Source organism: Giraffa tippelskirchi, chromosome 13 (assembly GCF_054371585.1).
Source record: "Giraffa tippelskirchi isolate mGirTip1 chromosome 13, T2T-mGirTip1v1.2.pri, whole genome shotgun sequence".
In the NCBI taxonomy this organism is placed as follows: Eukaryota; Metazoa; Chordata; class Mammalia; order Artiodactyla; family Giraffidae; genus Giraffa; species Giraffa tippelskirchi.
The window spans coordinates 51669153-51682799 of record NC_137287.1 but is presented as its reverse complement, the minus strand read 5'-3'; the positions used below and the strand labels follow the sequence as shown (position 1 = coordinate 51682799).

The following is a 13647-nucleotide window of genomic DNA, read 5'->3' as shown; positions in this document are numbered from 1 at the left end:
TCAGGAATTCTTAAAACCCTCTCACTAACAGGGGTGAAGGCCCTCAGGGGTCTCAGTCCACCCCGTTTCTGTGTGCTCTTTCCTAACCTTGCTTTTTCGTAAACTGAGTCTTTAAGAACAGGTGAACAATTATGGGAGTTCTTCCCAGAGACAGTCAGCACTTGTAGATAGGTAGGTATCTTCCAGAATGTACAGGGTGGTCGTCACAACAGTAAAAATCTGGAAACTGCCTAAAAGGCCATCATGTGGATTCTTGGAACCTGATCAGGTGACACGCCAACTGTTACCAGGCAGCACTGCTCATGGGAAAATGATTCATCACTTAACAAGTAGAAAACTATTTGTGAGCTAGGGGAACCATAGCTATTTGGGAGGAAGCCACAGCTTAAGGCTTCTCTGAGTGAGGTGACTCTTGTAATTCAGCATGTCCCACATGCAGACTCTGGACATTCTGCCCATGGCGTTGTTCCCAGAGAAAGTGGCTCTCTTATTGCCTACGATTCTATACAGCAGACTGGTTCTTCAGGACTCCCCACATGGGTCTCTTACCACCTAAATTATTATATCCTGGGAGAGGTGGGGCAAAGAGAACAGCACCTAGACAGCCATGTGGACTGTGGTGTTCACTGCTGCCACATCCTCTCTGTGCCTGGCCCTGCTGGGAAGCAGTGATTCCTGTCTTACATCATTCCGGGGCTAAGCATGGCCTACCGACCATTTGGAGGCAGCTGGACTTCAAAAAGATTCACATTAGATACAGGGATGGAGGTCATACGAACAACAGTAAGAGTGACTATAATGGACGAACACTTAATACATAGATTCTTGGCTCAAGTCCCAACAAACACTCAGCAAGTAAGGCTACACAAAAGAAATGTTAACTTTATGAAAAACAATAAAGCTGATATTCATCTTGATATTCAAGCTTCATCTTGAAAATCTTAAATGGACAATGCTGTCCTCTCAGCAAAACAAGACTGACTGTGATCTAGAATGACACACTACTATGTATTTAGAGATGATGATTCTTCTCATTTCTGTTTGGATATTGTTGTTTGGTTAGAAATAGGAAACAGAGTTGAACTGCCTGGGCTTCTGCTCACAGGCTGTGTCACAAGAGGCAAGTCTCTCACTTCCACCAGAGACCACGAATGTCAAAGGCAGAGCATAGCTTGGTAGGATGCACTCAGTGAACAGTGAGATGTCCATCAAAGCCAAGGCCAATGCCAAGCTCCTTGGCACTGGTGTAGTCCCACAGGGTTTGTGATTAGCTCGGCTTCCCTTTCTCCAGGCGGTGTTGTTTTAGGATCTCACTACGTGATTTCAACCACTACTCACATTCTCTCTTCTCTTTCAAATTCATGCATACTGTCTGCCATTTCTCTTCCATAAACTGCTTTTTTGTCCTCATAAGGAAAAAATCGAAGTCACGAAGCTGGACTCAGCATGGAAAAGCAACTTCCAGTCTTCGTTATTTACATCGGGAGTCTATCTTCAGGAAAAGAGTTTCTAGAAAGGACGCCTATTAACAGAATGGAAATTCCAGCTGGGTTTTGATATTCAGACCCTTCTTCACACCACCCAGTGAAATGGGTTTCCCATGGCCCCACATTGTTGGGTCTCAGCTCTCCTCTCTACCACACTTGCCCCTTTTTATGGGTCTTTTAATTCTGGACACACGTTGAGCTTGGTTCCACCCCAAGGCCTTTGCACTTGCTGTTCCCTCACCTTCAAATGAGCTCACCTCTAGATCTTCATGCCTCCGTTTCTTTCCAGCACTGAGATCTCAGCTCAGTCTCACTCTTCTGAGGTCACCTTTCTCACCAACCCACCTACAGCAGCCCACCGCCCCAGCTCACACTATCACAGTGCTTTGTTGTATTTTCCCCATGGCAGTACAGTCGCTCAGTCGTGTCCGACTCTTTGCGACCCCATGAACCGCAGCACACCAGGCCTCCCTGTCCACCACCAACTCCCGGAGTCCATCCAAACCCATGTCCATTGAGTCGATGACACCATCCAGCCATCTCATCCTCTGTCGTCCCCTTCTCCTCCTGCCCTCAATCTTTCCCAGCATCAGGGTCTTTTCCAACAAGTCAGCTCTTCTCATCAGGTGGCCAAAATATTGGGAGTTTCAGCTTCAACATCAGTCCTTCCAATGAACACCCAGGATTGATCTCCTTTAGGATGGACTGGTTGGATCTCCTTGCAGTCCAAGGGACCCTCAAGAGTCTTCTCCAACACCACAGTTCAGAAGCATCAATTCTTCAGCGCTCAGACTTCTTTATAGTCCAACTCTCACATCCATACATGACTACTGGAATAACCATAGCCTTGACTAGATGGATCTTTGTTGGCAAAGTAATGTCTCTGCTTTTTAATATGCTACCTAGTTTGGTCATAACTTTCCTTCCAAGGAGTAAGCGTCTTTTAATTTCATGGCTGCAATCACCATCTGCAGTGATTTTGCAGCCCAAAAAAATAAAGTCAGCCACTGTTTCCCCATCTATTTGCCATGAAGTGATGGGACCAGATGCCATGATCTTAGTTTTCTGAATGTTGAGCTTTAAGCCAACTTTTTCACTCTCCTCTTTCATCAAGAGGCTCTTCAGTTCTTCTTCATTTTCTGCCATAAGGGTGGTGTCATCTGCATATCTGAGGTTACTGATATTTCTCCCGGCAATCTTGATTCCAGCTTGTGCTTCATCCAGTCTAGCGTTTCTCATGATGCACTCTGCATATATGTTAAATAAGCAGGGTGACAACATACAGCCTTGACGTACTCCTTTTCCTATTTGGAACCAGTCTGTTGTTCCATGTCCAGTTCTAACTGTTGCTTCCTGACCTGCACACAGGTTTCTCAAGAGGCAGGTCAGATGGTCTGGTATTCCCATCTTTTCAGAATTTTCCACCATTTATTGTGATCCACACAGTCAAAGGCTTTGGCATAGTCAATAAAGCAGAAATAGATGTTTTTCTGGAACTCTCTTGCTTTTTCGATGATCCGTCGGATGTTGGCAATTTGATCTCTGGTTCCTCTGCCTTTTCTAAAACCAGCTTGAACATCTGGAATTTCACAGTTCAGGAAGAGTAAAGTGCAGAAACAAACTTAATAACAACTTTGATGTAGTTACTTTTGGAACTGAATCCTCTTGGGAGCAATGAGCTAAAATTCATACCTGAAGCTTCTTCAATTTTCAACTGAATACTATTATGATAATGACTTAGGAACAGAATTTCAGAGATAACTCAATTTTTCCTGGACCCAAGATTCTTCTGCACGTCAAGGAATCACTTTATTTACAAAAACGGATTCTTCTTTATGTTGTGTATCAGATAAGAGAGAGTAGAAGCCACGGAGGAAATACTATGTAATTAACATGAAACAAATTAGGGACACATGTATGATTAAATTGTTTTTAAAATATCATAAGAAACTATAAAAATAGGGCTAAAAAGCCATACTTAGGGAAAGCAGGCTGAAAAGACAATGACTAATGACTGATTTATAGTCAGTTCAACCCAAAATTCCCAAAGAGCAATGCCTACACAAGGCTTCCTTTAGTTGGAGCAAAAGTAACAAAAAGTAAGAATAACGTGTATTGCTTGGAAGATACACATTAATTTTAGGAATACCTTCTTTTGCTGAAAAGTATTTTAAAAAACCAGTCTTTGTCCAAATTTTTAAAAAGTGACCACTAATGTATCCATACACTCTGGGTATCTTACCATATGCATGAAATGCCTCCTTGCTTCTAGATAATTCTGTATTTACTATCCATCTCCCCTGCATGTGTGATGGCAAAGTAACTTTTATGACTTTACTCCTCATTATGTGGAAGTCTAAGCATTAATGGAGTCTTTTTTTTAAGGGAAAAAGGGGAAAATTTATACTGAAAAATGTATTACTATTTCACTTTAATAGGTCTCACTCACAGCTGAGAAGTTATAAATTGATCAAAATATTTATTTAAAAAACATCATAAAATTAATGAAAAGGATAGAATTCATTTACTGTTCCTTACTATCACTCAAAATTTTGTGTTTGGAAAGATGTCTGAATTGTGTAAAATACAAATGGAACAGAGAACAAAAATTAAAAAGCTATCTTTGAAAGATGAGTGACTAAAGTAAAACTTGGTGACATGTATAAGCTAATACCTAAATAGAAAGGAGGGGGCATTGACAAGGCAGCCAACGGCATTTACTTTTTAAAACAGATGTTCTTAATTGAAAATAACTATGTCATAACTCACCTCTGCATACTTCAGCTTCAGTGTTTTATGCATTTCTCGAAAACGACTGTAACGTCTGAACACGGTCCACGTCTCATCCAGGACAGTGATCTATTCACGGGGAAAAGTGCAACAAATCAGCATTAATTAGAGGAAAAGATGACTCAGTTTTTTTTTTAAATAATTTACAAATTAACAAAAAGTGATTAGCATGTAAATTTCTCCAGAAGTAAAACATTAATCTAGCGACACAAATCAGCATTATAAATAATAACTGTGCTCTGCTGATGCATGCATCTCTGCCTCCCAAATCTTGTTACGATCAGCATGTGCCCTGTAACGTGAAGGACAGAAGAGTCTCCTTTTCAGGGCTTATCAGAAGTTCCCTCAACTCTCCATGTGGGGCGCAGAGACAAAACCTTCACAGAAGGACCTCTCTCTTAGAGTGCTGTGCCCACAAAGAACGTTTACACTCTTATATAAAGTGTGGTGTCGGTTCCAGATGCCACCACCATGGACAAGAGAGAAGCAGCAGCAAAGAAAAAGAGAGAGATGAGGAGAAGGAAGAGGGAGGGCAAAGGAGGAGAAAGTGGAGGACAAAGAGAAAAATGGAAAAAGGAAAAACTGTCTGCGTCTCAGTGATCATTAGCATCAAAACCCACACTATAATCTGCTTTGTTTTGGAGAAAGACTTCTCAGTCTAGCCTTCAGCCAGCAGTGGAACTTACAGTTTCTGTTGGATGATGTGTCCTGTGGACACTCTGGCACCCATCAATCATACACCAAGGTCATGGGGACCTGAAGAAGCTGGGAGATACCACCAACCTCTATGGTCACACTTGAGTCACCAATTCCCATCTCATCCCCGCCATTGCTCCAGACCCATGTCCCCAGCTGGGAGACGACTTTTCTTTAGATGTCGCACACCAACTTCAAGGTCGGCTTGTCTGAAACAAACCCATCCATTCTGCCTGGTCTGAACTCTGCTTCATCTCAGTGCCTGTCACGACCAGCCACCGAGCCACGCCAGACAGACGCTGGTCCAGCTGCCCCCACACACCAGTCAGACAAGCCACGGGTCCTGCGCCTTCCTCAGGGTTCTACCTTCTCATCCTTTGCCACCACTGCCGGCTCACTCTGGGCCACCAGGTCCCACGTGGCCTTGGCCAAGCCTCCCACAATGTCCCCACCCAGCTGCCCCTCCCATCCCTTCCCTGTACCACTGACAGGGGAGCTTTCTAACACTTAAATCTGATCATTCTACCTCCGCCTGTAACTCCCCTAGAAGCTTCGTGCTGCTCCTAGAAAAAGACCCACATTTTAGACTCGTGCCCCACCGACAGCCTCTGCCCGCAGGTGTCTTGTGCACGGGCACTCCCTTTAACTGCACACTCTCTGCTGTGCTGGCCTCTGCGGGGGCCACACCCTTGAAATGGAAACCTCACCCTGCACATGAGAGGAACACCCTCCTCAGACTGGTGATTCAGCCTGATTCGCTCACATGTAAACTCCAGGGAGTGAGCAGGGAAGTCGGGGATCAGTAAACCACCGGGATCGGCAGGGGGAGGACACCCATGCAGAGCCCCTGGGAGAAACGGCGGGCCTTGAGTCTCAGCCTCAAGGTTCGCTCATTTCCCCAAGTGGCAAATGAGATGATCTGGGGTTGTACAAGGAGGTATGTTTTAGAACATTCATCACTTGGCTCTAGATTCATCATTTACAACAAAGCTTCAATTGTGGCAGGTTTCTTCCTGTTTCCTTTTAAAAAATATTTAAATAAGGGAAAGAAAAAAGATAAGTATGTTAACAAAAAAGCATTTAGCAGAAAATGTACCAATGTCACCAAAAATTGGGAAATACTGCTTCTGAGAGCTCAGCTGGGGGCCTTCTCCCCAGCTCTCTCCTTCTCAACAGACCCCGCTGAGCACAATCAGCAAGGAGGGGGGGCGTTCCTTAGAGAAGAGCACAGCCATTCGTCACCCTGGCTGGACACAGACAAGGTGGGCATGATACTGCCTGCTTGCCAAGAAAGCCCAGGAATTAACGAAAGCACACCTGTGACCTGGGAGCCATAAGATGCAGGGTGCTCACAGGGAGACCATTCTGTCCTGGAACTCTGGAATCTACAGAAAGTCACGGAAGAAGCCTGGGTCCCCCTCCTCCCTCACATGCTAATGCTCCCTGGATCTCTGAGTGCTTCCACTGTTCCTCTTCAACTCACAGTCAATCATCTGCAAGGTCCCCCCATCCCCCAGACTCTTTTGGGAACATCCCCTTCACCTTCATTCTAACTGGTCACCAGGGGACCCCTCCCCCTGCAGTCCTCTCAAGAACGGACTGTGTTCTCCCCACACTCCGCATCCCGGGAGGTCAATGGAGGCTCTTGTGCTTCCATCCGACTTTTACACCACTGCTCCTCTGCCCTCTCTAAACACCCCCACGTGAAGACCATGCCTTCAGATCTTACCTTTACCCATCCTTCTCACAGGCAATTCACCTCACTTATATCCCCGACTCTTTGAACATCTTGAGTTTTGCTCACTGTCATCTGCTCCCAGGCTACAGAACTCCTGCCATGAATCTTGGTAATTAAATCAATGACAGATGATCCCTCCAATTCCCTGACCTCCTGTTCTTTGACTTCTGTCCTGGTTCCTTCTTCACCCATCAGGAAAACCACGGGCAATCATTACAATCATCCCCTTACATTCAACCCCAAATCTCTTCATTCTGCTCCTTCAACTAAGCTAAACCACAACCTTGGTTAAATCTGACTGTCTGCTTACTCCTGGCCTGCAGCTGCCTAGCAGGGTGGGGCTGCAGGAACACTCACCACCAAACAGCCGCCTGGTCCTATTTCAGCCACAGTCACCATTCTGAAGTCAGCCAGGATGTCTCCCACCAGTTAGTTACACCACATTTCCCAACTCCATCCACTCTCCCACTCTCTTGGATGAGAGTTTTCTGAACAGTTTACTCCATCTTTCTCCTCGAGCCTTCATCACCTCCACTGCCCCTGCCCTTCACGCCTTTCTCAACACAGCAGCCAAAGCGATCTTGTTAAAAACTGCTCAACAGAGCCATTTCTTTGCTCAGATGGGACATCCTCTTACAGAGTCCCATCTTGCTCAGGGCACATGTTCAAGTTCTTCTGCTGACCTCAAGGACCTCTACAATCTGTCTCCTCCCTGGCCTCGTCTCTGACCGCACTCTCCCTTGCTCACTCTGCCTTCCTTGCTTATCTGGAATCCATCAAACATGTTCCACGGTAAAGGTGGCCTCAGGAAGCACATGTGCGATTTTTCCTTTTTCTGGAATACTCTTTCCATATGACTAGCTCTGGCATGTCCTTCAAGTCTTTGCTTAAAAGCCCACTTTCTCAGCGATGCATCCTCTGGATATACCACTGCACCCGCCCCCCACCCTTTATTCACCATCTCCACAATACTTACTCCTCGTATTTTTCTACTAAGCACTTCTTCCTACCTAACATGGTACAGTCATACCTTCAAGACACTGTGGGTTGGGTTCCACAGTAAAGTCTATATTGCAATAAAGTCAGTCACATGACTAAACAGACATGCCTTCAAACAAGACATACGGATGGCCAACAAACACATGAAAAGATGCTCAACATCACTAATTTTTAGAGAAATGCAAATCAAAACCACCATGAGGTTATCACCTCACACTGGTCAGAATGGCCATCACCAAAAATCTACAAACAATAAATGCTGGAGAGGGTATGAGGAAAAGGAAACCCTCTTGCACTATTTGTGGGAAGGTAAATTACTGCAGCCACTATGGAGAACGGTATGGAGTTACCTTAAAAAACTAAAAATAGAACTACCATATGATCCAGCAGTCCCATACCTGGGCATATACCCTGAGAAAACCATAATTCAAAAATACACCAATGTTCATTGCAACACTATTTACAACAGCCAGGACATGGAAGCAACCTAAATACCTGTCAACAGATGAATGTATAAAGAAGATGCAGTACAAATGCACAATGGAGTACTGCTGCTGCTAAGTCGCTTCAGTCATGTCCGACTCTGTGCGACCCTATAGACAGCAGTCCACCAGACTCCGCCGTCCCTAGGATTCTCCAGGCAAGAATACTGGAGTGGGTTGCCATTTCCTTCTCCAGTGCATGAAAGGGAAAAGTGAAAGTGAAGTCGCTCAGTCGTGTCCGACTCTTAGCGACCCCATGGACTGTAGCCTACCAGGCTCCTCCGTCCAGGGATTTTCCAGGCAAGAGTACTGCAGTGGGGTGCCATTGCCTTCTCCGAATGGAGTACTACTCAGCCATAAAAAGGAACGAAGTTGGGTCATTTATAGAGACATGGATGCACCTAGTCTGTTACACAGAGTGAAGTAAGTCAGAAAGAGAAAACCAAATAACATATATTAATGCATATATATGGAAGGTACAAAAATGGGACAGATGAACCTATTTGCAGGGCAGGAGTTAGAGACGTAGACACAGAGAACAGACTTGGGGACATGGGGGTGGGGAGGGGAAGGTGGAACAAATTGAGAGAGTAGCATTGACACCTATACACTACCATGCGTAAAATAGCTAGCTAGTGGAAAGCTGCTGTATATACAGCACAAGGAGCTCAGCTCGGTGCTCTGTGATGACCTGGAGGGGTGGGAATGGGGTGGGTGGGAGGGAGGTCCAAGAGAAAGGGGATAAATGTATATGCACATAGCTGACTCGCCTCGTTGTACAAGAGAAACTAACACAACATTGTAAAGCAATTATATTCCAGTTTAAAAAAAGGCTTCCCTTGTAGCTCAATTGGTATAGACTCTACCTGCAGTGCAGGAAACCGGGGCTCGATCCCTGGGTTGGGAAGATCCCCTGGAGAAGGAAATGGCAACCCACTCCAGTATCCTTGCTTGGAAAATCTCATGGACAGAGGAGCCTGGTGGGCTACAGTCCATGGGGTCGCAAAGAGTTGGGCACAACTGAGCGACTAACACTTAAAAAAAAAAGTGAGTCACACAAATTTTTAGTTCCTCAATACATATAAAAGTTATATTTATATTACACTGCAGTCTATTAAATGTGTAATATATTACATCTGAGAAAACAATGTACATACCTTAATTATAAATACTTTACTGCTGAAAAATGCTACCCTTCATCAGATGACTTAAAGTTGCCACAAACCTTCCATGTAACAGAACAAAACAAAAAAACCCTCAGTATCTAGGAAGGGCAATAAAACGAGATGTGCCTGTATGTATTTACCTGGATGTCTCATTTCTGGCTCTCTTCCCTGCTGGAGTAAGCCCCAGGAGAGCTGGGATTTCTAGCTGCTCTTCACCGCACCTTAGAAAAGTACCTGATGCATCGTGAGAAGAGCTGGAAGGCAGAGCCTCAGGCTCAGCAGCAATGAGTCAGCAGGGCCCGTCTCCATTTCTCTGGCAGAAGAGACGGCCTTAAGCACAGCTGGGATGTGGATGTGGATAACTGGACACCAGCTTGCGAGACTCTGGCCTGCAGCTTCTTCCTCCTCATTGACTTCACAGCTCATTAAGTTGGACTGCATTTTGAAACCTCTAACTAATGAAACAGCTACTTCAAATCTACCTCCTAATTTGGGTTTCATTCCTCCTTCCCACAGTGGCCCCAGAACCAGGCCTTTATAAGGGACAGCAGTCTCTCTAACAACTTGCATGTACCAGATCCTCAGGAGGACAGGTGCGGATGAGTTGAGTCCCAGGGCAGCAGAATCAGGGTGTTTGGGCACAAGATGACAAGACAGCAAGAGAATGTAAAATCCCTGGGAGAGCCCCCCGACCAAAAGCACCCGATGCACCCCCTTCTGCTTATCGATATCAGCCTCCAGGGCTCACAACGGGAGGCAGGTGCTGCCATGGCAGGGTGTGCAGCTGGGAGGAGACTGAGAAAGGCACTCGCTCACACTCTGATCAGAGCACATGTCACAGGACATTAATTGTAGAATTAATCTTTGCCTAATCAATTTATATAACCAACAGTAATTACATCAACATCTGTCTCTCTACCCTACAAGATGTAAGCCCTCTAAGAGAACGGGCTTTTGGTGGTAGCTGGGGTGGCAGTGGAAGGACTTTCACTGAAGAATCAATTTATTGAGCTACTACTATGTGTTGGCACCATCTCAGATGCTGGTGGTTTTCTGAGCGATGTTCTTACAGTTATTCTGCTTTTTGAAGAAGGTAAGGCTCCTCTATCTTGGCTCCATTAACTCTCTTCTTTGAGGTTTCTCTGAATCAAAGACTATTTTCATTAGTCACACAATAGTATCTTTTCTGTTTGTTTTCTCTGTACTGAGACGAGGGTGCATTCTCGATATATTTGTAACCCAAGTATTATACTGAGGCATACAGAGTGTTCTAAATTCTTTGCCCTTGAGGTTTTCACCCGAATCCAAGTTAAATAGAGGGATTACAAAGGTTCAAACTTTTCAAGCTTTCTGCTTTGTACATAAAACACTTAAATCTCCCCCTTATCTATCAACATGTAAACAAGATGTGGACAGTGACAATAAGGAGTGAAGACCATTGTGAGCACCATAGTAATGGTGGTCACCTCCCCGTAGGAAAATGGTCAAATCCCTTTTCTGTGATGGAGACACCTTCATGCCTAGAGCTGGGGAAACAGCGCATGTGAAATTTAGGGAAACCCAACAAAAAGGAGAAACAGCCATTAAAGTCCTATTTTGCCCCAAATTAAAACTAGGCCTGGGATGAGGTGCTGATGCAGAGAGAAGCAACAGAAGATCAGCATATCCAACACATCAGGTCAAAACACGCAACTATTCCACACTGAGAACGCTGGGCATCAATGCTGCGTGTCTTTGAGGAGCCCATTCATTACTTCTCTCTCACTGAACAGGTTTGCAGATACAAACCCATCTTTTCTGGGCCATAAAATGATCAAGCACAACTTAAACACCATAAATGTGTCCACAAGATGAACTGTGTTCACTTATGAACAATTCTCAATTGAGTGCTTTCCACAAATTTATGTTATATACATATTTTGCTGGTTTAAAGATTGTCAATTTCAGGACCTGTCATCAGTATATATTTGCTTGTGTATATGTATCTGTGTAAGAGGAGAATCAACAGTTTTTCATTCAAAGAAAAATACTCTAACTGGCCCCAAGTAAATAAGCAGTTACTCACAGAGGTTTCCTCAGCAATATTTATCTTTAAACAACGTTTGGAGGAGCTGCATCAAGTATATACAAATGAAATTCCTTGTATTAAGTAACAGTTCACAGGAAATGGTCTAATACCACCCTAATATATACTAAAACAAGTTTTATTCGATTTCTGAAAAATAGAGTCTTATGCAGTAACATAACTATGAACATGCTTGAGGAGACACGAACATATTACAAATATTTGAATCTGTGTAACAGCAAGCATTAATACATTGATTAAATTCTCCTCAAACACCAAATGGAACTGCCCAGGAGGCAGGAGGAGAAGCCAGCTGCCCGTTAATCACAGTCGGCCACGTGGGCCTCCTCACCCTGGTCCACCTCTAGGATGGCCTAGGCTTTCCGAGAACACACGGCCCAGCGCGCTGGGATTTCCAGTGGGGATGCTCAACCCATGTGCGCTGCATCCGATATCTGCCTCTGCTGTGATGCCCCAACCTCTCACGGTCTCCCAGCCCGTCTTCTCCTCTGATCACTCACCAGGAGCCCAGGCAGAACTCCAGGTCACTCTTCCTGCCCCGAACTCTCCGGCTCCCTAGACCTCCGGGTGGAGCCCCTTCAAAATAATCCCCTTCTGTCCTGTGTGCTGCCCAGCCCTGCCACAGACAGCCCCACAGCCCCTCCACAGGAAGGCAGGCAACACTGACACTAAACGTGCACTATCTGAACTCTGCGCTCCAGTACTCTTGGGCTTCGCTTGTGGCTCAGCTGGTAAATAATTCGCCTGCAATGTGGGAGACCTGGGTTCGATCCCTCGGTTGGGAAGATCCCGTGGAGAAGGGAAAGGCTACCCACTTCAGTATTCTAGCCTACAAAATTCCCTGGACTGTATAGTCCACGGGGTCCCAAAGAGTCGGACATGACTGAGCGACTTTCACATCTTAACTCTGCAGGGTCACTCCTACGTGGAAATCCTTCTAAATTATACTTTCTGTGATGAGAATTTCTAAATGTTCTACATTTTCAGTTCTCACAGACAATGATATTTTACTGAGATGACAAGGGTCACCCAAGCCAAGCTTCTGAGCAGTTGCTTTTCCCATCTAAGAATGATGCTGCTGCTACCTTCTTTCCCTCTTCCTTCAGCTTCATCAGACTCCTAGGCTTCTACCTGAAAGCAGCTACCCCCCCAGTGCTGACCTCAAGGAGTATCACTTCCTGTTACCAAAGCATCATCTGAACTCGTCTGCATGTGGGCTTGTCCCAGTGCCCAGCTGCCCCTCTCACTCCCGTGTGTGAACAGAAAACATAAGTCTTCCCGGGTGCCCATCACGATCCCCCTTGCTCTGTATTCTTCTTTCTCCCACTTCACTGACCTTAGAGGATGTGAACTGATTATTCAGCTCTTCTGTTCCTCAATGTCTTGATACTTCTAATATGGTCTTAAAAAAAGTGCTACAGGTACCAAATAAATACTTGTTAAATAATAAGTGGATGAATAATAAAGACAGTGGAGACCAGAGTCTCTTCGTTACACACTTTTCTGTGATTTCCCCTTCCTTTTTTCTATCTTGAACTGTGAGCAGTAGAATGATCTGCAGCTCAGGCTTTCTCTGATTTACCCATAAATGTCTAATGCTTTTGGACAACAGGTGCTAGAGGAGATAAGAAACTAAAGAATCATAAAATTAAAAAAGAAAAAAAGTCATTCACCAGATTCCTTTGGAGAGAGGAGCCTTGGTTTAGTGATGATTTGGGAGTAAGAATGAGCACAGGTAGGTGAGCAAGAACTAAAAAAAACACACATTAAGAAACAAGAAGTGGTCTCTGAATTGCCTGTAAAGGGTGGGTTCTATTAACTGAGGAGACTTTTGTTTCTGAGCATCATGTCCCCAGGTACACAGGCAGGTGTGGGGATACAGGCCAAGGAAGGGGGTTGGAGCTGACACCCCCCACCCTTAGCAGGGGGGGGCAGCAGCTGGAGCTCCCAGGGGACATCTAGGAAAGTTGGGACGCTGGTACTTTGGGGAGATGACAACTGTCTAAAGGGGTATTTTCTGTTATTTGCTCTGAGATGTACAATGTTCTTCCTCCTCTGGCTCCCTGGGGAAACTGCAGCAAAGCTGAGGTACTTTTCTTTCTAGGGAACGGAAGGAGTGCTGAGCTCTCAGTCCAGTGAACATGAAGGAAAAGACACTGTGTCAGCGACTGCCCAGGGTACTGGAGGTGGAGGGATGGGTGCC

The 13647-nt window shown here is 45.1% G+C and overlaps 1 protein-coding gene across 8 annotated transcripts in view; it reads right to left on the bottom strand.

Annotated features, from left to right (window-relative positions):
• The window catches only part of KIF16B (kinesin family member 16B), a 394203-nt gene that overhangs the window by 139127 nt on the left and 241429 nt on the right, over positions 1–13647 (bottom strand). For all 8 annotated transcript variants that reach the window (XM_081556493.1, XM_081556494.1, XM_081556490.1 and 5 more), the window contains one exon: positions 4257–4346. In XM_081556493.1, coding sequence (XP_081412619.1) covers positions 4257–4346 — 90 coding nt within the window. The remainder of the gene's footprint in view (positions 1–4256; positions 4347–13647) is intronic.